Source organism: Harpia harpyja, chromosome 8 (genome assembly GCF_026419915.1).
Source record: "Harpia harpyja isolate bHarHar1 chromosome 8, bHarHar1 primary haplotype, whole genome shotgun sequence".
NCBI lineage: Eukaryota > Metazoa > Chordata > Aves > Accipitriformes > Accipitridae > Harpia > Harpia harpyja.
This window is the reverse complement of record NC_068947.1, coordinates 36832438-36858432: the sequence shown is the minus strand read 5'-3', so window position 1 is coordinate 36858432 and position 25995 is coordinate 36832438. Positions and strand designations below refer to the sequence as shown.

The following is a 25995-nucleotide window of genomic DNA, read 5'->3' as shown; positions in this document are numbered from 1 at the left end:
AAGCAGTTTTAACAGGTTTTTTTGATGCTAAATGTCATGTAATGAGATATCTTCAAACAAACAAAAAACAAAAGAAAAAGATGATGTGATGGTGTTTTTGTCTATATGAAAAGAATTGCAATAGTGACTTTGAATGCATGACTTGAAGCAAAGAGCGTTAAGAGTTTATGTTGCACTCCTGTGAAAGCTTTCCATCACAGAGCAATAAGCCTTGGAGATTTCTCCTCTGAAACAACAGAAAAACCTACAGTTATGGGATTTGGGACCGCAGGGATGGGATTCAGTGATGTGTATGAATGGGTAGTCAACTGCCTGGCAGTCAGTCTCAATTCACCTCGAGCTGGGGTGGGTGGAGGCTTTTCCAAGGTGGCACACGGAGCCTGAAGCAGGAGCTACCTGCTGGGTGGGACAGCCTCTGCTGCTGGTGTCTCTGTCGTCACAGGATGAACCGTGGCAGGACCGAGAAAGGAGGAGAAGGATGCAGAGAGCAGAGTGACCGCTGCAGAGGATCCAAGAGGAAGAAAGGGCATGGGCTTAATGACTGAGGGTGAGTAACGGCAGTCATAGATGTTGTTTCTTCCCTCAAATGGGTGGGGAGGCTGCAGGGGGTCTCAAGCAAGGTCTGTCCTGCATCATCCTGCAAACTCTTTAGGCAATATAAAATGTTGTTCTTCAGAAAGCAGTAGTTGGTGCTTCTTCCTCACGCCTACTCTACCTGCCATTTGGCATGAATCGTGTTCCCCAGGTGGATGGACTGCTCTCCCAGTTATAAATCACAGCTCCCCTGAGCCCCTCAGGCACTGTTTAGCCAGGGGCACTGGGGACTCCTTACTCCTCTCTGCCTTTCTCAGGAGCCATTTGCAGGGAGAGTGCTGTGCTAGTTTTAATAAGGGGGAGTAAATACAAATCTTCCCATAGCAGCAAATGGGAAATACCTTTTCTTTTTTTTCTCTGCCTGCCCCTCCCCTTGTCTAGTCCTAGCCAGCCCTTTCAGGATTTTTCTCCTGACCTCACTTTCTGGTGTGGGTTTTGCTAAATGAGGTGGGAGAAGGGTGGTGGGAACGCAGGACCCTGGCCAGCTTTTTAGGTACCCTGAATACAGGTAAGAACATGGCTGTTCCCTTTCCTTCCTGTGCGCAAGCTGGGTCAAGATTTCTCTTGTTGCCATAGGAGGCCACAGTGAAAGCTGTGCAACTTAAGCTTCTGTTTGTACATATTCCTGCCCAGCTGTTGAGGGCTTGGGGTTCTTCAGGTGATTTAGTTTCTGATAAGGAGTTTTGTTTCCTTACCTTTTGTTGAGAGTTTGAAGCTTTATTATTTGGCAAATACAAAGGCCTGTTTATAGCTTTCTCTGGAGAACCAGCTGTAGATGGAGAGGCCCTTCTTTGCTGGAGAGAACATCAGTAGGAGTCAACACTGCCATGAATTTGATATCATCTGTCTTAAAAAACCCCAATGGTTAAACAGCCTCAGTGAGAAAGTACATGCCTGTGTTTATACCAAATTACTGATGCTGCAGAGCTTAAAGGAACTTTCAAGATAACGCAAATAACTACTGCAGCTGTAGTTCCAACTCAGTGCTTACCTGTGTGGGCACAAGGCATGCACAGTAACTTTCCATTGAGGCCGCACCATAAACTTGCAGCTCTGCAAAGTGGCCACTAAGGTTCAGCAAATTTTTATGGAGTTGCTGAAAGCGGTGTATGTAGGGGACATGACAGAAACATAGTCAACAAAAAGCCTGCTCTTCCATGATGGAAACAAAAAGGGGTGGCTGAAAAAAATGGTGACACAATCCTGAACCTGACCACTGAGGCTGCTTGCAGCAATAGATGCTCTGAACGGAAGGTGCTTTTAAGTGGTGCTTTGTTAGACAGGTAGTTGGGAGCCAGGGGTTTGGGTCACAGGAGCATCTGGTTCCATTTGTTGTCCTTCTTTGGACTGCCTGGCTGACCTTAGCAAGTCGTTTCATCCTCCTCTGCCTCATTTCTCCATCTGTAATACTGGGGTGATAATGTAGGCCTCTTCTGTCAAATGGGTTTAAGCCTTGCTGATACACAGCAGCACCTCACTCACACCCATGTGTTGGAGTGGCCAAGAGCTGGGAGACCCTGTGGGGTGCTGCGTGCGGAGATCTGTCCGGGCTGCAGCGAGTGCTATGGTCTGGCTGCCACAGGATGTCTGACTGCCCAGATGTGAGGACGGAGGTTTACCAAAACTGTCAATGCTGGATGGTACCTCTCTCACTAACCTTGTTAACTTGTGAGATGCTGGTTTCCTTCTGACTCTCAGGAGTGTGACAGAGGGACTTGGGCCTCATGTATTGCCTTGGTAGAAATACTGTGAAAAGCCACAGCTTGCCTCCAATTCCCCAGTGCTCAGATGCATTACGCAGAACATCCCCTGCCTGCCTTATTGAGATCTTAAAAACCAGAAATTCTCAGAAATGCAATGGCACAGCACCTTAGCCATTACCCTTCCTGGCTGACAAGAGGAGCCGTGGGCTGTGAACATTTAGAAACACGGGCAGCTTTGTGGCTGTACTTTCCCCTGCTGTGGAAAAGGCCCGCTCTTTGCTAACGCTCACGTAGCTCCCTGCTGCAGCTGCCTGGCATTTCCTGTGCAAGCGTGGCGTGTTGGCAGCAGAGCTGAGAGCGTGGTTGGGATGGGGGTGAGCCTGTCCTGCTGCCCTGTGGCCGCTGCACCCTGAGGAGCTGCCCACGTGGGTCTGCTGTTGCTTTTCAGCCCCTATGTGGAGCTGGGTCACCCAGGCAAGAGGGAGGATGCTGCCTAGTCTGGCCAGACTGGGGTCTGGTCCTGGTGTTCCACCTGTGCTTGCTCAGGGCTACCAGGGAGAGCAGGATGCCCTGCCGCACTGACTAGCCAAAACCTGCCACAGCAAGGGTCTCAGTTCCTTTTTCTGCCCCACTTTCTGTCCTAACAGCTTGCCTGCTGAAAGGACTGGATGGGTTGATGAGCTGAAATGGCTGTATGTAGGAACAGACAGACATCAGAGGGGCCAAAACCAGGTTCACAGGGCACAGGAAACTTGTGGGACCAGAGAAGAAGCAGGGGAAACTGAGCTGCAAAGTTGGGATCCACACTGAGCAGCAAAAGGGCTTGTATGCCTTTGTGTGTGGGACTTGTATGAAGGCCGTTCAGGGCCCCTCCTAGGAATAAATGCCTTGAGTACTGAAATGTATTATGCAGTTGTTTGTGCTTAATCTCCTGGATCACTTCTCATCCTCCCACCTACCTGTTTTGGACTGTCCCTCAGTCCTCTCTAGAGTTCTAATAGTATAATAGAATAAAACATTGTACAAGACATGAGTTATTTATGCATTTGTTAAGCTGGTGATTTCTGGAGAGTGTCAGATCTTGACCGAGAGATTACTTAGACGGTAGTAACAAGTTGTCTTTCCTGGATATCTTTCTAAGAGCAGCTGTTCTTCTAATACCTTCTTTGGGTAGCTACTTCATCCCCCCTCTGGTGGTGAAGGGGCATATTGTAGTTAATACAGGTCTCCATGTATTTATCACTGCTAAGACTGGAAGAGGTTGTTCTGTTCATCTATCTGGCTTCTTGTGTAAGGCAGATTGACTGCATCATGCCAGCAAAGTTTTGCTTCGACTGCAACATGTTTTGCAGTAGTAGTAATGTCACTGAAATTACTAGAATAAGATACTGAAAGTTAGATCCTAAATCTAGGGTCATTATAGATGATGGAAATCGATGTCAGACTGAAACGCACTGCCTGCAAGAATAACTGTCTGATGGGATGCTGACATCTGCTCTAGCCTCAGCCATTGTTTGTCAATTGATTTGCCACAGATTGTCAAACTGCTCTATTTAAGGTTGTTACTGTTCCTTCAGACCCAACTTAAATGAGGCATCTTTTGTGAGGTTTGGCTGTTGACACATGCTTACAGGTGGAAAAGAAAAAAATGAGTCAGAGAGAGAGAACACCTGGGGCTGATGATGTGGTATTATGCCCATCACAAGGGAATCATTTCTCTTCAAATAATTAGCTGAGGACTACTCTGCATAAGTCACAGTTTGAAAGCTTCCATTTACCTTTTTTTAAAGAAGGATAAAAAAGTTTCTGCAGACAGCCGTTTCAATGCTGACAGGGTGTGTCACTATTTTTGGAATATTTCCACCATGTACAGGCAAAGCAGTGCTCTCAGTTTGCATGTAACAGGCTCTAAGCCACTGAGTCAGCATCCTCACCAAACCCTTGGTCAAAGCTTTATTTTGAGTTCATGATTTTCATATTTGCACTGCTTCATTCAAGCTGGATTTCTTCCCTTCTTCGCTCTGCGTAAGGCAGAAGTGAAGAAGAGGTGGTATGTGGCCTTCATCGACTAAATGGCTGGAACTGTATGTGGAAGCCAGCAGTTCTTTGGCATTCACAGTGCAGAGGCAACTCCCCCTGCCAGGGCTGACTTTGCTTCTTCCCCACTCCAGCCACTGGCCACAATTCCCCCTGTCCTGCAAAAAGCTACAGTAAAGGGGAAGGGAATGTGCCATCATGGAACCCTCAGCTACCATCCAGGGCAACCCAGATGGAGCCCAGCTGTTAGTCTTGCAGGCTAGGGTGCAAACCCAGGAGACCTCCCAAGAATAAGGTTAGCCTTATTCAAAGCTTCCCCTCCACATGATATTGCCCATCTGGTGTTCCAATCAAGATCACATTTTTTGTTCTTCTCACAAACTGTGCCTCACCAAAGGCCTGTCTTTCTGAGAAATTTAGAGGTATGAATTTGCAATACTCTTGTCATCTTTCATGGTGAAAGGGTCTTGGGTCGTGGTGAGTGCAGGGTGTCTGACTCTTCTTTCTGGGAAAAGTATCCCATGCAAATGCCATTTAATACAACCTAAGCTTCATACCAAAGGAGATGGTGCAAATTAGTGGATGGGCTACAAATCCACACTGGCTTATTGCACACTGACTTTCCTGAGATCAACATGCTAAGTGTATTTGTACTCTTCCTTTTCTAGTAGTTCTAATAACGTTCTCTCTCCTTTTTTTTTTTTTTTTTTTAAATAAGCCTCAGGCATGAATGTTTATTGGCTCATCACTAAGTTGAAGACTTAGAGCTGGGAACAGCTACATATTGTCTCTTGAGATGTTGCCTTCAGATGTGTGGGAGTCTGTCACCTTTACATGGAAATGTAAGCATGATATTACATTCCCTGTGAGGAAACTGCTTAGTGTATTACAAAGAGCAGAAGAGTAAAAGAGAGAACAAGCAACAAAAGCAAATTTATATGACTACAGCACTTTGTGGCTTTTGCAGTGGAAACAGTACCACAGAGATAGCAGTGGCTGCAAAGAAACACTCCATTGTCATGGCTGCACTCTGTCCTCTGCTCTACTCTGTGTCAGAAGATGGAGATGTCTAGCAATGCAGTGGGCTAAACAGAGGCCAGGCATCCTTAGCTATGGGCTGACAAGACAGGTCCAGCATCACTGTACTGGGAGACATCTCCTTTTCTGTCTGTCTGCTGGTTTTCTAGCTGGCTTGTGTTTAGCCCAGCAGTGTTACTTCCTGTGTGATGGGTGGGAGAGAGGGTGTCTGCAGCAAGCAGAAGAGCGTGAGGGCATGGTTATCTGCAGGCCTGGCAGTCCTCGCCTCGTCCTACGCAGCACAACTGGGGTTGGCGTTTGGGCTGTGGCGGCACACAGCTGCGAGCAATAGCTCTCGCTGTGCCTGTCCTGCTCCTTGGGGGGCACCGCCGGCTGGTGCGGGGGGTGCTCTGCCGGTGCTCCCTCCTGCAGCTGTTTTCAGGACATGCATCCCCCACCACATTGCTGAAGGTACATGCTGGCCTCCAGAGCTCCTTTGTGACCGTAGCCCAAAGCTGCTGTGCTTTCCAGAGATACCCATTTGCCTTCAGACACCCTCTCCTTAATGCCTTCCCTCGGGGGGAAACAGACACATCAGTGCAGGGACTTCCATTGCTTCCCTCCCAGTAACATCCAGAAAATTCCTTCCTTCTAAAATGGGGGTTAAAGCCCAGTCAGGACTGCAGCACAACATTGCCTTGCTCCTCAAGAGAGGGAGGGTAAAGCCGCAAGGATATTGCCATTTCCCCACTTCTTATATGGCAGGAAGGCTGAGATTAGAGACACGGGCTGCCTTCTCTTTGTCCAGCTAGGTCCGATGGTGCAGGAGGTTTCTGACACTGATTAGAAAAGGGGCCACTTGGTGGGATGGGCCATGCACATGCCAGGATCTCATGGGGAATCCTTGCTGCAGGTGGGTGGTGTGCCTCTTTCCTGGCTCGGCTGTGCTTTTGTTATACAAAATCTCTAAGCAATTTGATTTTGTGCACATGACCCAAGTACTCAGAAATAGCAAGGCCTGGTGTCACTTCTGTGATGCACAGTGGACAGGGGACATCAGCTATTGAGCCCTCACCACCTCTCTTGAATGCCTCTTCACTGCTCACAGCAAACTCCTTTTTGAACAGACCTGTTATATCCTTTAGGAGTGGTTTCTTGCTCCTGTCTACCTGTTGCTCTAACAGGAAAAAGGATGCCACATTTGATGTGCTAGAACTGGTCTGCTGCAGCATAAGGGCTTCCAGTCTGAGTCATTTCAGCTGTGATTTTACAAGAGCGTGGGCATCTGGGCATGACAAACTTGATTAACTGGAAGTAGTGGCCTTCATTATGAATACAGGGCATCCTTTTAAGCCTTGTTCTGCTGCTGTGGAGCTTAACCTCTCTTCTCTCTCTCTCACTTTCACACACACAGGCATCTTTCCATTTGTATTTAATTTGCACCAATCCCAGTTTCTGCCTGCAGCTCCGCAGCAGGCAGTATCCAGCTAGCAGGACGGCACCGAGCAGGCTCTCTATGTGCCCAGAGCAGAAAGACAGTCCCTGCCCCAGTACATTTGCAATGTGAGCGTGCCAACAAACAAAGTGCAGAGGTATGCTGGAAGCAGGTGGTGGCTTTGAGGGGTGTTGCCTTGAGGAAGAAGTGAGACAAGGTTGAGCAGTGGTTTCAGCATGCCTGGGGGCCTCTCTCCGCTCTGCTTTAAGGACACAGCAAAAAAAAAAAAAAAAAAGCAGGAGAGATTGGGGTTGCTGCGTTTGCCCAAAGCCCTCCAGGCACTCGGGCTGGAAACAGATGTGTCCAAGTGTGCAGACCTTGCATGTCCCTGCCAGTGTGACCAGGGAGAGAGGTCCCCACAGCACCCCAGCCCAGGTCTGGCACTGCTGGCACAGTCTGCTTGGCTGAGGAGATGCCTGGGCATGGCAGCCCCTGCCCTCGGCTTGTTTTTCTCCACAGAAGGTAGAGGTCAGGCACAGAAATGTCATCTTGCTGCTGTTGCTTCCTCTCTCCTTCTGCATGTGCCTCCCTTGTGTGTTCTTTGTAAGGAAACAGTAACAAAAAGAAGGAAGAAAAGCTAGGTTTTCCCATGATGTGCAGAGGCAGCAATACTGTGACCTTAGTGCATTTTACCTCAGGTAACTTTTTCTCTTTTTGTGCAAAAAGGGGTAGTTTTTACCAGCTTTAGTACCAGCTAAAAGATGATGAAGCCGGAGAAGGGGTGGTGTCTTACAAGATCTTCCTATAACTTCGAGGAAGGAGAATCACATAAATGAATGAGAAAGATTTATCTGATATTGTACATCTCCTGTGCCATAACTTTTCTTCTGTCTTCTTTTTTGGTCTACATCTGTGATAAAAAGCTGGAAGATTTCAGCGGCTGCTGTAGCAGAGGGATTGTGTTGGGGATGATACAATTCAAAATCCTCACCACCCCATCTGTTTCATACTGGAAATAGGAATAAAGATTTTATTAGCTTCTCATGTGGTTTTGGACCTAACTCCCAAGCCTCCTCCCAGCTTCTTTCCTCACCATCTTCCTCATACCAACCAGCTTCAGGGCTGGTTTCTGGCTAGACCCAAGGCAGTGTTTTCATCCCCTTCCACGCTCATCCCTCTTTCACGGCTTGCTCAAATGGCAGCCACTCATAGATCAGACATTGATGTGAAGCTGATCGTGACAGTTTCCAAGGGAAGTGTGTCTCCTTTCTACACGTTGCCCAACAGCCATCGGCTACCTGCTCCTCACTGCGGGTCCCAGGCTTGCTGTCCCCTCGCTGCTGCTGAGGCTATGGGGGAGAAGAAGGATTCTCATCACCCCCCCCACCTCAAAAACCGCATCCATCCCACTAGGATGGTGGCGTGTGGATGCTGGTGTTGAACTCTTCAGGTGAATGTTGAAGAGGACGAGAGCTCCAGCTGCGTAGACAGACCTCGGGGGCATTCCTGCATTTTAGTGTGCATTTTCCTTGTCTCTGCACATTGTCCCTATCCTGATGAAACACCCCATCGAGAGATATTTCTGCCCATGGTTTTTGTGCCTATGCTAGAAACGAGAAGTGGTAGGGTGAGAGCTGGAGGAGGGGAGAAGGGCACGAGGGCTGTACCGACACGTCCCACAACTGCTTGCTCACAGCTGAAAATCCTTTTACCTGCCAGGAGCTATCATTAGACAAGGCAACACTGGATTTTTTTTGACCCTGAAAATGAACTTTAGGAGGATTTTCCTAGTCAAGTGCTTGCTGCTTTTATTTCCCAGTGTAAAATGTGAGTTTTTCTTACCCTTTTTTGCTTTTTCGGGCTAGCATTGTTAAAATTGCATTTTAAACCATTTACAACTTGGTGGGATGTTATTGATAAGAAACTAGTTCTACTTTCCCAATGAGTGAAGACCTTTGGGTTATTGCTATTATTATTTGATTTAATTTTCGGCCGGGGAGAGGGCAGGACCTATAGAATAGTTTCCTATTCTAGTTATAATAATAAGCTGTAAACAGATTTGGTTTTAAGTTAATGAGCCTTAATTTGACACATGTATAATAAGAAATGTCAGCATGCAGTTTTCTCTCTGCCCTCGAGGTAGCTTGTACTACATTAGAGATCCAGTTCACGGTGCATTACTGCATGTAATTTCCTTTTCTTATCAAAGATGAGGAAACCTTTTGAAAGTGCAAATTATATTCTTCCATAAATATTAACAGAAAGAGTGATGTATTTCAGTGTCTTCAGTGGAGTTGAAGAAGTCTAAGATGTGAAAACAGCAAGCAAATACATACTTCTTTTATATTTTGCATATTATTGCTCTCATTTTTAAAAATATTAATCTAAAATCTTAATTAAGGTGTTAACTCATAGATTAGAGAAGGTTATAAGAGATGGAGACAATACAATCATGCATAGTTTTTTTTTTCCCCTCTGTTCATTTCACTACAGATTGTATATATGGCTGTTTAATGATTTTCTTTTCCTAAAAAAAAAATTAATGGATCAATAAGGAATTTTTTTTTTTTTGTACGTGATCTATAAAACATCTTCCCTAGCAGAAATGAAGATTATTCCCTTGAATGGAAAACTTGTTTCAAAGACTTCCTTACCCCTCTAAAGTTACTATGGGAGTTTTTCCCCTGTAACTCTTTCGTGTGACTGCAAGTGAGCTCTATGCTGCCAGTTCAGATCTTTCTGCCCCTTGGAGCGCCTATCAGTTGGCATTAGGAGAAATGCTGTTTCATTAGCTGAACAGATTTTTAGTATCATATGTATGGGATACTTGGCTTTCGATTAGCAATACTATAGAGATCAGATAAACATCTGGAGATGTGTCTAGGTGGTCTGTCCATAGAGATGGCATTGAATTATCCTTGAAAACTTTAGGTTGTTTTTTTTATTTCTTTACTTCCAGAGAGAAAAAATAAATGATGGTATCTGTTATGCAAAGAAATCTTATTACTAGCTCTAAATACCTGTGCACGACTGAGCAGAAACAAGTATCGGAATTCAAATATTTGGGTATAATCTGTAGTGTCATCTGTGTGGAGGATAGCTGCTTCCAAGACTGTTTGATTGATAGCTTGATTTCAGAATATTTCATTAGATACATCAAATACCTTGTAAGAAATGCAATAGTGAAATAACAGTCTCTCCTTAGACTGGGGGTGAATTGCCAGAAGCACTTCCGTATTAATTTTCTTGTTGCAGAGGCACACAATTTTAGTTATTTGATTATCTCTAATATTGTTAGTTTAATGAAATAGCAACTGGATTTCAGTTTCCCCTCTGTGATATAGTTTATCATTGTCCTAGATACCAGGAATGAAGGACTGTAATAAAAATATGCATAAACATAGTTTTTTCTCTCTGTGGGGAAAAAGTGCTTAAAATATATAAAATTAGAGCAGAATCAGCTCTATCTGGTGATGTGAAGAGAAATCCCCTCCTGCTGGTTGGCTTTATCCTGTAAATTGAAGAGGAATGAACGTAAGAAAATGGCAAATGAAATAAGCCATGGCTCTGAGTGCACATTTGGTTATCAGTGAGCTCATCCCACCTGACACTTGTGAGCACTTTTCTATCTCCTCCTGCAAATTTTCCACCCACTACAGGGGTGGTGGAGATAGTACCTTACTTGAAGTGACCTCCCGACAAACTTTACACTCCGAAGTCCTGGTTCGCTGGAGATGGGCCTTGCAAAGGCTGTGAAGCAGCCTGGAGGGGAGAGGGCAGGCCACCCAGGCACAGCCCAAAGAGTACATCATCGCCACTGGTAGTAACGTGATTGATGTTTAGCAGCCTTGGCTTTCCTGAATATCCCCTTCAGCAGCCACACGCTAAGTACTGCCCAGTCCTTTGGGAAGCACCTACTCTTACCTGTTCTGGAGAGGGGACCTGTCATCAAATGAGACCTGCAAAGACAAAAGATTTTTTTGGCCTTTGCTTATCTCCTAATGTCTCCAGTGCCCGATCGGTTCACAGGATGTGGTTAGCTCTTTGTTTCTCCCTGCCTTATTTGCCCCACCATGATCCTGTGCTAGGAAAAATCAAGTGGATATATTCCAGGGGGGCAGGGTGCCTGGGATGGGCGAGGAGGGGGCAATGCAAGCTGCCAGCACTGGGTCTGCCTCCAGTTCAGTGCCTTACACTCACTTACTGCTTAGCATGGGCCACTATTATTATTATCGTTATTATTATTGCCATCACTATTATTGCTGAACTGATTGTACTGTCCAGGGCCACTGGTAGTAGTGTTCTTGCTGTCTGTAGTTATGTTTGCAGTGATGGGTGCTCTAAGTACCAGCCTGTGCCATGTGCAAAACATGCTGAAGGGACCTTATTTTCAGGAAAGGTTAAGTTCATGGGCAGCCATGAATCTTGGCATCCAAAATCACTCCAAATAAGTCAGCCAGAGTATGAAGCCAGCTTTTGAAAGCTGGACTCTTAGCTTCCTTGCCTCTCAGAATTAAATTGGGCGTTGATACTTATTTAATGAACGATCAAGGGACACTTTGGAGCAGGTGAAGAAGACAGCATCAGTAATGCAGAGAGGCTTAGGCAACTCGGGGGGGGGGGGGGGGGTTAGCAAGTGACAACCTTTTGGGTCACCGCTGTGGCTGCCAAGTGTGGCGGTGGGGGCTGCTGGACACATGCTGATGGGCTGGTTGTGCTTCCCTTTACAGGGTCCAACGCCAATGGGATTTACAGGGCCGTGAATGAGTCAGCTCTTCTCAACATCACTGCTGCTGGGAGCTTATACGATGTAAGATGGCTGAGAGACAGCAAAAAGTTGCTTCAGATAAAAGATAAGAAAGTTAAGTACTATGTGAACAAGGACCAGTGCAGATGTAAGATATTCCTAAATGGGACTCTGCAAATAGAGCAGGTGATGAAAGAAGACAGTGGAAATTACACGGTGACTGTTTATCAGCAGGATGGAAAATTGAAGGCAGAAGAAGTAATGAAGTTGGTCGTTCAGGGTGAGTTTTTGCTCTTCCCATACCATTCCCAGCATAGCTGGGAATAATACTTGGTATTCTTGCTCTCTCCTACAACCTTTTCTACTCATTGCCCCCTTTCTGTTTTGGGGGGACTTCTGTGAGATGTATGTCTTCCCTCCCACCGCTGACAGCCATCTGCCACTCTCCTCCCTTCTCTTGCTCCTATTAATGCCCTCTGGTCCCCTGCTGCTTTCTGGCTCCCCTGTCTTGTCAGCCACCAGGTTTCTACACGTGCCCAAGCAAGCAGCTGTGGGCACGTCCATGTTGGCAGCAGGGTGAGTGCGGATGGCTGTACTGCAGCACCGCAGGTGGTGCCGGGACCCCTCGGGCCCTGAGCCGGGACAGCACCGCGCGAGCAGGGCTGTGCTCCCAGCAGAACCCTGCTTCCAGAAACCTCTCGTGGGAGCGCAGCAACCCACGCGAGATGCACCTGTGGCTGATGCGCTGTGCACTTCTGCACTTCTGGTGCTATTTTATGGACACTGAGTTATGACTTTTGGTCTCTAGTTACTACTCCAGCAAAGTGAGCACCTTGTGTTGCATCTGCCAACCTCCTGAAGAGAGCCCAGGTGGCACTAAATGCCTGTATTTAGGCAATGCGGTCCCACTCCATTTTTGCTCTAGCATAAAAAATAGCCAGCAGTCACCTCCCCTGAGATACACCACAGTAGGAGTTGAATTTGCAGGGGAAGAAGTCTCCTGCACCCTATCCTTGCATAGCGTAACACAACAAATACGAAGATTGTGCCGCTCAAAGCACACTTAAGCACACACCTAGGGATTTCAGCTGCATGAACTCAAAGCATGAAGACAGCCTCTATTCCTGTGCTGTATCTTGTCCTGAGAGATCAGAACGGTAGCAGCCCAAAGCTTTTGGGATGAATAGGGAAGATGGGGATGGCTATTCTGCTCTTTTACGGCTGCTGCCACAACCGCTAAGCTGTAGGGCAGCATGGTTTTTTTTTCCCAGCAAGGGTTTTTTCCCCTGTACTCGGCACTGGTGAGGCCGCACCTCGAGTACTGTGTTCAGTTTTGGGTCCCTCACTACAGGAAAGACATGGAGGTGCTGGAGTGTGTCCGGAGAAGGGCAACAAAGCTGGTGAGGGGCCTGGAGCACAAGTCTTATGAGGAGCGGCTGAGGGAACTGGGACTGTTTAGTCTGGAGAAAAGGAGGCTGAGGGGAGACCTTATCGCTCTCTACAACTACCTGAAGGGGGGGTTGTATTGAGGTGGGTGTTGGTCTCTTCTGTCAGGTGGCTGGAGATAGGATGAGAGGAAATGGCCTCAAGTTGCGGCAGGGGAGGTTTAGACTGGATATTATGAAAAATTTCTTTGCTGAAAGGGTTGTCAGGCATTGGAACAGGCTGCCCAGGGAAGTGGTGGTGTCACTATCCCTGGAGGTATTCAAAAAATATGTAGACGAGGCGCTTCAGTACATGGTTTAGTGGGCATGGTGTTGGGTTGATGGTTGGACCTGATGATCTTAAAGGTCTTTTCCAACCTAAATGATTCTATGATTCTGTCATGATTTTGCTCTGTCCTTCTTCAGCCAGCATGCACCCCTCTGACAACCTCTTGAGTCTGTGGGCACCACCTGGCACTACAGAAATGATGCCTTGATAAAGCAGCAATGACAGCTGGAATGGTTTTAGCAGGGTTTCTGTGCAGTGGGAGACCCCGTGACTAACGGGCTGCTGAGCAGTGAGGGTGTCTCACTGCTTCGGGAATTATTATTGCAAACTGTCTACAGATTCAGGAAGTCATGAGGGCCTGATGCTATTTACTCATGCTTTAAGCCACTGAGCTGTCATTGGGGTGTCCTGGGTTCAATTTCAGGTTAAGGTTCCAGCCTAGCTATGTGTTGCATCATTTCATCTAATGTGCAGCAGGGAGGTTGCCTTACTCTGATATGTGGTTTTGGAAGTAAAGTCCTTTAGTAACTGTCAGGTGCTAGAGTCATTTGTCAGCCAGATTATACTTTGTTACTAGGGCTGGACAAACAGTTGTTCCAAAAAATAATAGTTTAGATGATATCATCACACAACTCCGTCACCGGGACCTGGACTCTAGCGTTTCACGCTGGGATGTTCCCCTGAATGATAGGTTACAGCTTGCAGAAGAGCAGTGGGCTTAATGAGGAAAGGGTGGTTGCAGATGTTACAGCGTGGACGTAGACTGCATTTGCTATGAGCAGCCCTTATTGGCTTTAAAATTTATGATCTTTATAACTTACACTGCCTATAATTAGAGGTGGCCCTGGCATGTTTTTGTTTACCTGGTCTAAAAGGTAGAAATTAAATTTTTTCCATTTGATGTCCCTGCCAGTTGCCCCTAGTTGAGCAAAGCCCAGCAGGCTTTTCTGGCTCTTTCAGTGCCACCAGTGATAGGGAATCTGGAACCGAAATGTAGCTAGCTGTTTGCAGAACATAAAAAGAGGCAGAAATCAGTTCTCTCTGTCATAACCTCATTGAGAGCTAAGAGGTGTCTGGTTTGTGTTTTCTATTCTGTTTTGATGGGTTTTCATGCTGTGGCTGTCATGCTAGCGGAGTGCTGTTGGTAGTACATAAAGCATTGTAAGTACCTGTTTGCCCTGTCTTAGAGGAAATCTCTCCTGATGGCCACATGCAGAACAGAGCCGACTTCATTTGCACTAGAACTTTGGGGCCAGAGTTGGAGGGGGCTGTGGCTCCGAGTCCCTCCCATCCACTGCCTCCCCCCGAAAACACAACTTCCTCCCTTCGCCTGGCTGGCTGGCTGGCTGTAAGCCAGGCTGAGCCTGAAAGTAGTCCAGCCATGGTGGTGCAGCTCTGCTTTGCTAGGCCAAATACATAGGCTAATATACTGCATTTTCTTTATTATTACCATGTTACTTCTGCAGTAGAGGTCTAATTTACTCTTTGTTCTTCTCTGGTCTCATTAGCTGGTATTACTCCCTTACTGTTCATTGGGTGCTAATTCTTTGTTCTGCTTAATCATGGAGTTTTTAAAAAAGAGAAGCCATCTCAGACGTGCCTGTCCCTTCTCGTCTTTTTCAGAGCCTGTCCCTCAGCCAATCCTCAGTGCTGAATGCATGAACAAAACCATATCTGTCAAGTGTGAAGTGAAGCAGAAGACTAAAGATGAAACATTTATAATAGAACTGACTCAAGATAAAAGCAAAAAAATCCAAAAGAATGCAACAAAGTTGGAATTGCACACACGCTATTCTGGGACGTTCAGATGTGTTGTTCAGAATCAAGTCAGCAAAAAAATGGCTGAAAAAGTAATTACGTGCTCAGGTAAAAAATCCATTTTTGCCAGAATCTGCTAGAGCGGACCCACAAAGCCTGACGCAGTTGCACATATCTGCAGGACTGGTCCAGGTACCAGGAGCATCAGTGGTTCCTGGTACCCAGTATTGCAAGTCTACAACTGCCGCAGTTATTGGGAGCCGATGCTGCTGTGGTACCTGGGATGCAAGTCACACTTTCTGCTTGGCATTCCCCAGTCTTGTCGCATCTCCATCCTCTGCACCCTGCTGCTGCCTGCCCCACTGCTACCCTTATGGCATTCCTGCTCTAACAGTAGGGAGGCCAAGCTGAGGGGAGTGGGATGTGAGATGGGCCATGTTCTTCCTCTTCTCCTGTGGCCAGCAGTGTTTTCCCCCATGCTCAGTGAGGCCTGGGGGTCGCTGGAAGAGGGGGAGAAGTTTTTCTGGAGTCAAGAGCCTTGTGGGTGGCAGGGAGGTCTCCAGGGTGCACTGCAATGCTGCTTCCACTGGGGGTGAAGTCTCCTGGGGGAAGCTGCAGGCTGCCAGCGAGATTAGGTTGGCTGAAGGGTGAATGAACGAGAGAGATATTTTTGCTCATCCTGTCATTTTCTCCCTCCCCTCCATCACTGCTGACTCTTCTTCCAAAAGTTGTCAAGGTATCCTGATAGACACAAGTGGTGTCAACCGTCACTGTGGTAGACCAATGAAGTAAAGGAGAAAGTGGGGGGCTGGGCTGAAAGTGCTTTAATCACGCACAGCAGTCTGCAAAAGGCTGAAAGCACTTTCCCCCTCATTTTTATCCTCCTTTATTCCTTTAAAACTAATCGTACTTCCCAAAAGTTGACTTCAGTCAATCCGTCATGCAGTCCAAAGCCAAAGAGTTGACTTCAGTAAGACAGTCTAAAAGTACCCAAGCTACCAAGACATAAATTAACAGCCACTATTTGGAAAATAGTGGCATGGGATCTTCTCCTATGTATATGAAGCCATGGCATTGATTTCAAGGGATTTGCTCTTGATTTACATCCTTGTGGTGGGGAAATCAGTTGCACGTTATTTTTCTCCTCTCCATGATCATACCTGTGAAGGTGGTGGTAGCCTGCTACCTGTGGATGTGGATGAGTGCTCTCACAAGGGGAAAAATAAGCTGCTTGGACTCTTCAGCTTGGCCTAGAAATCAGGAGGGAGGATATGGAGAATTTAGCTGAGCTTTGGGTCTGTGTGGCTCAGATGAGCATGGCTCAAAAGTACCATGGATTTTCTTACTCACTCAAAGCATCTTCTTTCTAAACCACAAACACAGCAAAAGAACTGAAGGAATTGCATTTTAAATGGGCAGAGTCATGCTGAAAATGATTAGATGGGCAAAAGAAGTCATCGCTCTCCCCTGTAAAAGTTTTGAAAGTTAAGGCAAAACCAAGGGACAGTTCATACTGGTGTGACGCTGGATGTGGTGTTAAGTTCAAAGTTCAGATTTCCAGTGCAGTACTGGGGAAAAGTCCTTGAAGTTGCTGGGCTTGGGTTCATCCCACCTAACTGCCAGCACTTCACTTAAAGCATGTGCTTGCTCTGGATTCCCGCTAGAGCTAGTGGAGAGTGGGGAGCTCATGAGAGCTGGCTCAGTATTTCCAATTTCCAGCTCTTTCTGCCATAGTGAATTTAAGGAAAAGTCCAAGTCCCAAGGCTAGCCCACAGTGTGAGAAGGGAGGGAGCAAGCCTTAAGGTACAGAGGCCTTACTGAAGTGATCCAAGGTCTGCTGTGGCTGGCTGAAGGGCAATGAGCCAAGGAATGGGGTGGGCCCTGCTCTCCCACGTGTCCCATGCCTCCTGAAGGATCCCCCTGATGCCTAAAATAGCTGAAAAAGGGTGGTTTTCTGCTGCATGAGTGCCTGACCTGATGGGCTGCACAGCCCCATTGGTGCTAGCACTGGGAAGGGGCTGGGGCATGGGATGGGGCATGGACTTTGGACCCAGGTGTAAAAACATGCTGCTGGATTAGGTCCATTTAAGGCCAGGCAAACTAGCTCAAACACTTTGTCTTAAGGAGGAAATGCTGGCTGAAGATAGCCATCCCGGGGCGTGAGCCAGGCAAGCATGGGCCTGCCTGCATTGCTGGTATAGGCAGGCATTGCCCATCAGCTAGATACTTTGATTTTCCTTCTTCTCACTCTTGAGGTGCTCTTCTTTCACAGGCTGAATTGGGTGGGAGAGTTTGTTTTTTCTCAGATCATTAACAGAGAAGTGAAATGTTTGCCACACTGGTCTTTAAGCTACAAATTAGCATTTCTCAGACACCAAAAAACCACTAAAACCATGCAGCACTGCCCTTCCTGCTCAAAAACGAAAAACGCCTCAGACCTTTTTGTGTGGTGGAAAGGCTCTACCAGCTCCATAGTAGATAAAAAATCCCTCAGCTTGCAGTCAAACCTCCTTCCAACCCTGCTGCCCTCCATGAGCATCTGGTCCTGCATTCCAGGCCTAGCACCTTGAATTTTGACCTTTAGCAGGCAAGGCATGCTTCAGATGGGCTTCAGCTCAGCTAACTTTTTATATAAACGTAACTATGTGTGAATCTGCCTGGGCTCACCTTATAGTTAGCTGGGAGAAACAGACACAGAAAGGGCAAAATGTGCCTTGGTGTAACACTGGCAGCTAAAACGGGTGAGAAGAACCACATCACTGAGGGTACTCACCTTTTTTTTCCACTGGGGCAGCCCAGGCTGATGGTGGCCTTTATACTGTAGACATCTCGGCTTTGGTGTCATCACTCTTTGCCCTCCATATGCATGGCCAGTGAATGTTAATGGTGGCACCACTGGTGTCATCTCCTTTGGAGCTTTGTCCCCAGGGAGCGAAGGAACGTGCACTTCTGCTGAGTTCAGCTCCATGACACCTGTGCTCGAGCATGAACACCGAATGCCAGGAGGACAGCCCAAGCAGGGAGTGGTGAAGGAAAGCTAGTGTCCAGCAAACCTTATCTGGCCAAAATAAGGAATGCTCATATAAATTTTTGCTCACTGGACAAACTGAACTCTCATTTTGAGGCTGTGGGATATTTGGTTATGTTCTTTTCCTTTTCACTATTTTTTTTTTTAATTGGCGTACAGCCAAAAATTGAACAGGAAGTACCAAAATAGTATGAAGCAAGCTAATTTCAGTGTTTTCAGCTCAGTAGGAAGTACCTAAAAAGTTTATTTTGTTCAATGCTGAGCACTGCCTGGATGCTCGTTGTCCTTAAAAGGGTCCATTGCTAGCAGGAACAAGGCATTTGTGGTAATTTAAATAAGGTGAGCTGGCACACATGAGTGCTCTGGTTTCAATTTTCTGCAGAACTTGAATCCATCAGGGACCAATCAAAATTCTCCACAATGAGGACCAGCAACTTTCTGGGCTCTCTCACTGGGGCTGTGTTTACAGTCAATGGAAGAAAATACGGAATTCTAGGTAGGCGTTGTGGGAGTTATTTCTTTTCCTCTAACATCCTCTTTCATTCCCTTAACTAGGTCATCTGGATGTTTATCTCATCTTAAGCATAGCAGGAGGTGCAGTCTTCTTTGTCATCTTCGTGATTTTGCTTATTTATTGTATCAGGAAAAAGAAAGCAGAAAGGCTTGAAGATGATGGTAAGTGTTTAAGGAGCTTTGTGTTGCTATTGATTACAGCAGCCCTGTGGGCAGGAGCACGCTCTCTGCCTTGGCATGAGTAATAACCTGGTTTTGGAATATGGTGAATCTTGGCACATCAGCTGGCATTGCCAGCCTCGGCTTCTGATATATGCTTTGAACAAAAGACTTCTTGTTCTCAAGCCCTTTTGTTTATTCACGGGGGAAGAATTGCTCCTCTAAAGCTCTGCCAAGGCCACCAGTCACGAGCATCTGTGGGGCTAAAATACATAATTAGATATCCCATCAGCAGATTTTTTTCATTAAATTTATATGGTGTAAGATTAGGATCCTTGAAATCATTAGTCACATTTGGAAATGTTGTAGGTAGCAAGAAGGGGCAAGAAGGGCTCAGCTTTTCTGTGAGTTTCCTCAGACACCTCACCAAACTTGTCCTCTCTACAAAACAATGTCCTCGGAGGCCTATCAACACCAGAGGTCCAACTTGAGGCACTTTAAAGAGTGGAGGTTTTCAGAGCGGGCAGAGATTTCATCTGTTGTCCAAAATTCATGCCTCTTTAAGACCATAGGAAATACTCTGCCAGAGTCTTCTCTGAGAGCGGGCTCTCAGTCTTGACGGAGAGGTTGCCTTGAATTACAACCTGGACATTGCTGCTATTTTGGGTGGACGGAGTATACTGAACTGCCACTCAGGAAGAGTTATCTGGCCCATATGGAAGGAGAGGCTAAAGCAGGAGGGAGGTCGCCCTGGCAGGGCTTGTTTAAAGGCTTGTTTCTGAGTCCTGCCCCCACACACTGTGTCAGGCTTCCTGTGTGGTTTCAATTAACAGCTAGTCTCTGTGTGAGTCAGTTCTCGAGTTACAATACTGGAGTAAAAGCTCCTTTGTACACCACAACGATCTTTGTGAAGATAAAGAAGGCAATGCCTGAAAGAAACCTCAGCTGATACCTCAAAGGTGCTAGTGGTCAGGCTAACAACAAGGGTGAGCATAACCAGTCCCATGGCTGAGGGGAGTGCAGCCTCACCACGCCTGAGCGTGGGTAACTCACCATGGCCCTCCTGCTTCCCCTGAAGTTGTGACCATGAAGAATAGGCAAGTGCTTTCCGCGTTCGCTGGGAGAGCTCACCACAGCGCAACCATGGGATGTCATCTCAGAAGGCCTGCCATATCTTGTGAGGATAGCCATCTCAGTGTAACTTTATATTATGGCTGTTCTTGTTTGAGTGGGATACATTATTCCCTCAACTGTGCAGTGATAGCATATCGTCAATTCTTGGTTCTGGATTCAGCAAGAATTAAGAAAAAGAGAAGTCTGGGAAAATGAGAACTAATATAAGAGGGTCACTTGCCTCTTTGAAATAGTTTGGTGTGTGCTTAAGGCCATTTCAGTGTCCCAAGAGGTAAATCCCTCAATCCCAAAACTAAGATGACTGACATTTCAGAAATGACAAGTCAGTGATCAAGTCAGCTGTTATGAATTTACTTCTTTTATGTGTGGAGAAATTAATACTGGCAAAATGGACCTCAGGCTTCCAGGTGCCTGGAAATCCCAGCATGGATAGTGGCAGGGCAGAATGCTTTGATGTTGCTTCCTGGGGTTACATCTCACTTTCCGTTCAGTGGCCCATTTCCAAAAGAGGACAGAGCAGCCTAGGGTGGGGGTGTCCATCAGTGACTGCTGGGGCCTCCCCAGCAAAGTCGGTTCCTCCAACCCAGAGAGGACAGAGCTGCCCCAAACACCCTCAGGTACTTTGACCTCAGGCAGGCAGCCAAAACTTTTGGGTTTGCCTGGGATGCACAGGTGGCGGTGATTTTTGTTGTTCACTGGAGTAGTGGGAACACCTGAGAGTGACAGTGGTCTTCCAGGTAAGACCAATATTTGGCTTTTTCTTGCTTGGGCCAAGCACTTTTCCCTGGCTGTTCGACTTCTGCTTACTACATGCCTGATTGTGGGATCCTTCTGTCGTTGCAGACGAGGAGCGAATGATGCAGGCTCGCCAGGTGGACAGTGAAATGGTGGTGCGGGAGCTCCCTCAGCCGCCGTGCAATCCCACCCCAAAGCAGCTGCGCGTGCAGCAGCGGCCGCTGCCACAGCCCCAGGTGCAGCAGCAAGCGCTGCCCCCGCGGCCCAGGCCCCGCACTCAGCAGCGGACTCCAAACCACCCGAGAGAAAGACCTTGAACGTCTGCCCTGGGAGGGACGGTGGTCTCTCTGCTCCACAATTCACTGGAAAAAGAAAGTTTCCAATAGTCAGGAACCCCTCCCGCCCAGCCTTGCGTAATGCTCAGCTATGAAATGGCAGCTTTCGTTGCAGAAAATTAGAGAGAGCATCAAATGGAGATGAAGAGACCCAGTGGAGGAGACTCAAGGTGATGGGCATTCATTCCTGTGGCCATTTTTCTTCAAGTGCCTCCATGCTAGGGTATGAAGCGTTGAGCCTTGAAAGTTGTGTCTTTCTGTGGTTCACTTGTTTTTACCGCACCTTGTTGTCTTCGTGGGTTTTGGATGGATTATATCAAGAAGAAGCTAAAGCTCTAGTGAGACTATATGGGCCTAAGGATCTTACAGGGTTTTGTCACGTATCTTTCCTTTCTCCTGCCACACATTAGAACAGCCCTCTGGCTTCAGCATCAAATGCATGACCTCCTGGATCAAAAAATAGTTGTATGTAATTAAATGCTTGTCTGAAGTTGAAAGAATTGGTGTCATCTAATGCAGAGAAGAAAATACTGAAAGGAGATGCGAGAGCCTTGAAGCATTTGTGTGGAAAAAACACAAGTGGGAAAGGAGTAAACTTTTCACTTTCTCTACTGTGTTTAGAACAAAAAACCACAGGTTTAAATTGCAGCAAGGGAGATTTAGGTTAGGATTTTATTTATTTATTTTTTTTTTTTTCAAACGAAGCACTGAAATAGATTTCTGGGAGAAGATGTTCAGCATTGGGGGTTTCAAAGGACAGATAAGGCAACTATCTGCGAGGCATCCTCATTCTGCTGAGGGCCAGGGGAACGTGCTACACGGCCTTTCTGAGGACTGTTTCAGCTCAGCTTTCTGTGACTCCTTGCTGGCAAATAAAATGAAACTTTATTCTCAGCATAGGTCTGTTTGGCTATCCAGACAATATTTTGTCATAGAAGAGGTCTGGTATCCATTGGCTCATGAAACAAGTGTTGTAAACTGCCAAGTAGGCTGATTACTAGTGGCATTGTCTGAATTGTCATGGCTTTCCATCATAGGGCCTCCCACTGATGGTGAAGGACTGTGTCCCTTGATTTGCTGGTAAGCACCTCATGTATAACCAGGTGATGATAGAGAACTGCTGAGAGATCTTCCTCCCAAAGGGAGAGGTTGGACTGCAATAACTGCGCCTGCATCACCCTCCATGTGCTGGACAAACACTGCTCACTCCTCTGGTCCTTGAAAATGTTCATAACTGCCTCTATGGGACAGCTGAGGAGCTGAAAGAGGACAGGCCTTTTCAGAGCAATGTCTGAATGGGTACGCTGGCCCATCTGGTGTAAGAGGCAGTGCAGGTGGAGGAGGAGAGAGCTGCGAGAGCCACAGAGCACGAGATGTCCAGCTAGCATGTTGTTGCGTTAGGCAGAAGAATGTGTAGTACCCCTTTCAGGCTTGACTATCCTATACATGCCAGGGGAGATAAACCAGCCATCCTTTGTTTCTCCTCAGAAATGTGACTATTTTTATCTTGTGGTACAAGGGCAGGGAAGTAACTTGTCAGGGAGAAGGAGGTCTCTGCCTCCTCCAAAGCTCAGTCACTTTGCTTGAACTCTGACAGCAGACACAGCCCTGGGAGTGTCACTTGCTCTCACCTTACCTTTCTGCAGCTTGTTTTAGGGCTTTTGCTATTTAAACTTGCATTTGGTAAATATTTCATGGTTTATTTTGTAACATATGCTATATCGCTGTAGTGAAGGAATAAAGATAGAGTGGGTGGAGAGGATCTTAGTTCACACCTGTGCTGGTACTTCAGTATCTGGATCTCACTTTGGTACAAAGGAGGCAAGAAAAACGTTTCGGTCCCTCAGCCATGGAAACATGGATGCAGAAGGTTTCACACTGATCCCTGGGAGGTACCGGCTGCCACCTGAGCTGGGGGGCTCAGGTTGGCGTGGGTGAGCACAGCCGTTGTGCCTGCCTGCCTGCTGTGGCAGCATGCCCTGCCGGTCCTGCATGGCCGGAGCTTTATCGGTGCCCTCTCCAGAGCAAGCAGCCGAGCTGGGACTCCTCTGTGGTTATGGGAGCACTGGTCCTTCCTGGGAGAGAGGGAGGATTACTGGGACCTGAGGAGGAGGGCGGGCTCCTCCTGGGACCCCCTTGCCACTGATTAGTGCTCTCTGTGCCTCAGGCTTAACAGAGCTGCAGGAATGCTTTGGAGATGCTCCTTCCCCACGGCTGGGGCTTGGTAAGCTTCTGTCATGCCTCTGAGACACCCTCCCGGGCTTCCCACCAGCTGCTGCCCCAGGCCCTCCTCTGCCTGGGGCTGGTGCTGGTGGGGTGACACTTGCCGCTGCTCCTTGCAGGGGAGCAGCAGTGCATGCGTGAGGTGGTGCCAGGGTGACTCTGGCCCAGCACAGAGGTGTGCTTGCTCTTCTGGCAAGAAACTGCAGCACGAAGCTAAGTCATGCCCAGGACAGGAACAGGAGGCAAGAAGCTTTTCTATTGTTGGTCACAAGCTGGGTCCAAACCTGCCCTCAAGACTGGGCTCGAGACCACCCTGTGAACCATGGAAACCTTTGTTGCCTCAGCTTAGGGCATGTGAGGGCTGAGCACACCCAAAAGCTGCCCTTGGATCCCCTTCCTGGGGAGCGGACTGTCAGCGGGCACCCTGAGTACAGGGCAGGCCAGAAGCCACAATAGTGGGCATAAGTGAAGTATGGAGGTGTGTGTTTTAATACTGCCTTCCACCTGGCTGCTGTAACCATGGGCTGAGAGAAGCACTCTCAGCCTCAGCCAAATCTCCTCTGGGTTACTAGACTCTTCTCAGCTAAATGTTTCTCTTTTACATGCTAAGAGGCTCAAAGCTAAGTAAAAAGAGCAGAATTTAGCCCTCTTGGGTGGGTTTGCACCAAAACACAGTCCTCTGTCAGGCATACAAGAAAATACTACAAGCGCAGAGTACCCCTGCACAATGGGAGTCTCATCAGGGCAATACTTATTTTTGATTGATGCCTTTTTTTGATAGTCACCATTGTTTTTACAATGTCTCATGTTTATTCCTGATGCGCTGCAATGGACCATATTTGTACAGTCCTGAGTTCCACTTGGTGCCTACTTGAAAAGTCAGCAATTTTTCTGAATATGTGTCATGGAGCATTCAAATCTCGGGTTTTTATGCTGTAGAGGATGTTTCAGTTCTGGAAAATGAGCTGACAGCAAGACCTAAGAAATAACAGGAAGTGCTCGGCTCTGGTGATACTTGCTGCAACCTTTCTTGGTTCTTCTTTTGTAGACACATCTACCAGTGAGTCACACAAGATGAAGTGTTTTTCCCCATTCTTCTTATGGGGGATGAGACAAAAGGGCTGACATGCTGAGCTGTGCTCTGTAAGAATGCTGCCTTGTCCTCCCTGATTGGAGAGATGCAGTTCCTGCTGCCCGGGTGTTAGCAGGGATCAGTTTTGCTTGGTAATGTGCTGCAGAGCCAGCACTGAAGCAATGGGAGGAAAGTGCAGCCCCGTGATCAAAGCAGGTCTGTAGTCATGCCGTGGTCTTGCAGCGCTCGCCAGTTGTGCAGTCTGACTAAGCACGCAAAAGAGCAACGGTTGGTTGTATAGAAGATACAAATCTCCTATCCCAGTCTTAATCTGCGTGACATCAGCAGCACTTGCTGCCCAAACTTGGCCTTTCTAGTAAAGTAGACAAGACCTGCTTGTACCTCAGCTGGGTATTAGCCAGTCCAGAGGGAGGCTCTCTTGCTTCTGGCAAGGCAGTGCTGGAGCCAGCTAGATAATTTCATTTCTAAAATAAAACTCTGAGCTTCTAAAGGGTCAGGTAGGAAACCACGGCTAGTTCAAATGTCTGTCTTGGGATGCTTGCCAAAATGATGCTATGGGGAAAAGACACCGATTTCGTCCTTATTCTGCAACAAATCTTCAGGCTCTGATGTGGAGATAAACCCCTGCTGGAACTGTGTTGCCCATCAGCTCCCTTCTCCATTCTGACAGACAGGGCATCATTTCCTCAGCCATGCTGAAGTCTTGCAAAAGGCTTAAGAAATGCTGGGTTTGTCTTTCAAACCGTAGTCCTCCACAGGGTGTGCTACAGGCAACAGGCAGGAGCAGAGCTCAGGTAGGTGGGCAAGGTGATCCACCAATGCTCCTTGCATGTGCCGGCCGTGCATGCAGTGAGCAGGCTGGCATGGCTGTCACCATCTGATCCCCAAACTGTCTGATGGTCACCCTTGGCCCGGAGGGACCAAGGGGCTTGTTCATGTGCTGCGAGTAATAATGTAAGAGGTCTGGCTTCAGACTTTTGGATAAGATCAGTTTCTAGTAGCTATCAAGCTTGTGAAATAACCCTGCTGGGCAAACTTCTCTCATGCTGTGGGAAGAAAGATAAGAGTTAATTGAAGAGCAGCACAATAAGAGGCCCTGTGCCAATAAAGTGGCCTCCTCTCCCACCCTCATCTCAGAGGAGGGATGCCCAATCCAGCCTTCTCCTCACCTTCTCCCCCAACAAAGTGTTCCTTCCTTCCCTGCAGGTGGGAGTTTACGAAAGAACCTTTTCCCATCCTTGTAGCCTGGCTGCTGCCTTGAGCCACGGATCAGGAGAGGGTGTGGGAGCGTTTACCTCCCTCAGGGGTGCAACTTTAGCCTTTACCCTTGCAGAAGGTTGCCAGAGCAGCTGCTCAAGGGGCCTCTGATGCTCACTTCAAACTGAAATTCCCCTCTGCTCTGCTGCCGGAGAGGGGGAGAGCTGCAGCTCTGCAGGCAGAGGGTGAAGTTGCTGTCCTGGGGCAGCTGGGGCTGATTTGTCATGGCTGGGCTCCAAGCACCTCCTGCCAAGAAGGAAGCCACCCCTGACATGTCTGTCCTGAAAGACCAGAAAGGAGTCAACACCCTGACTGCCTCCCAGCTCCCCTTTGGAGGGGAAGAGGGCAGTGAAAGTAAGAAACTGAGCAAAATTTCTCACCCTTTGTGGGTTCTCCTGGTAGGACGAAGGCAAACAACCCCAAGCTGGTGAGGATGAAAACCTACAGCTCCCTCACCAGAATTTCTCCTCCTTGGCAAGGGGGAGCTGCTCTCTCCCCAAGAACAGCGGGGACC

The 25995-nt window shown here is 47.5% G+C and overlaps 1 protein-coding gene across 2 annotated transcripts; it reads left to right on the top strand.

Annotated features, from left to right (window-relative positions):
• Positions 1-261: 261 nt before the first annotated feature.
• On the top strand, positions 262-22675 carry CD2 (CD2 molecule). Of its 2 annotated transcripts, none has more exons than XM_052795089.1 (5): positions 262-547; positions 11517-11813; positions 14870-15112; positions 18588-18707; positions 20682-22675. In XM_052795089.1, exons 1-5 carry the CDS (start codon positions 529-531, stop codon positions 20888-20890), a joined length of 888 nt encoding a protein of 295 aa, XP_052651049.1. In that variant the 5' UTR covers positions 262-528; the 3' UTR covers positions 20891-22675. The 2 variants fall into 2 exon arrangements, with proteins under 2 accessions (XP_052651049.1, XP_052651048.1); XM_052795088.1 differs by lacking the exon at positions 262-547 and adding an exon at positions 8452-8613.
• Positions 22676-25995: the final 3320 nt, after the last annotated feature.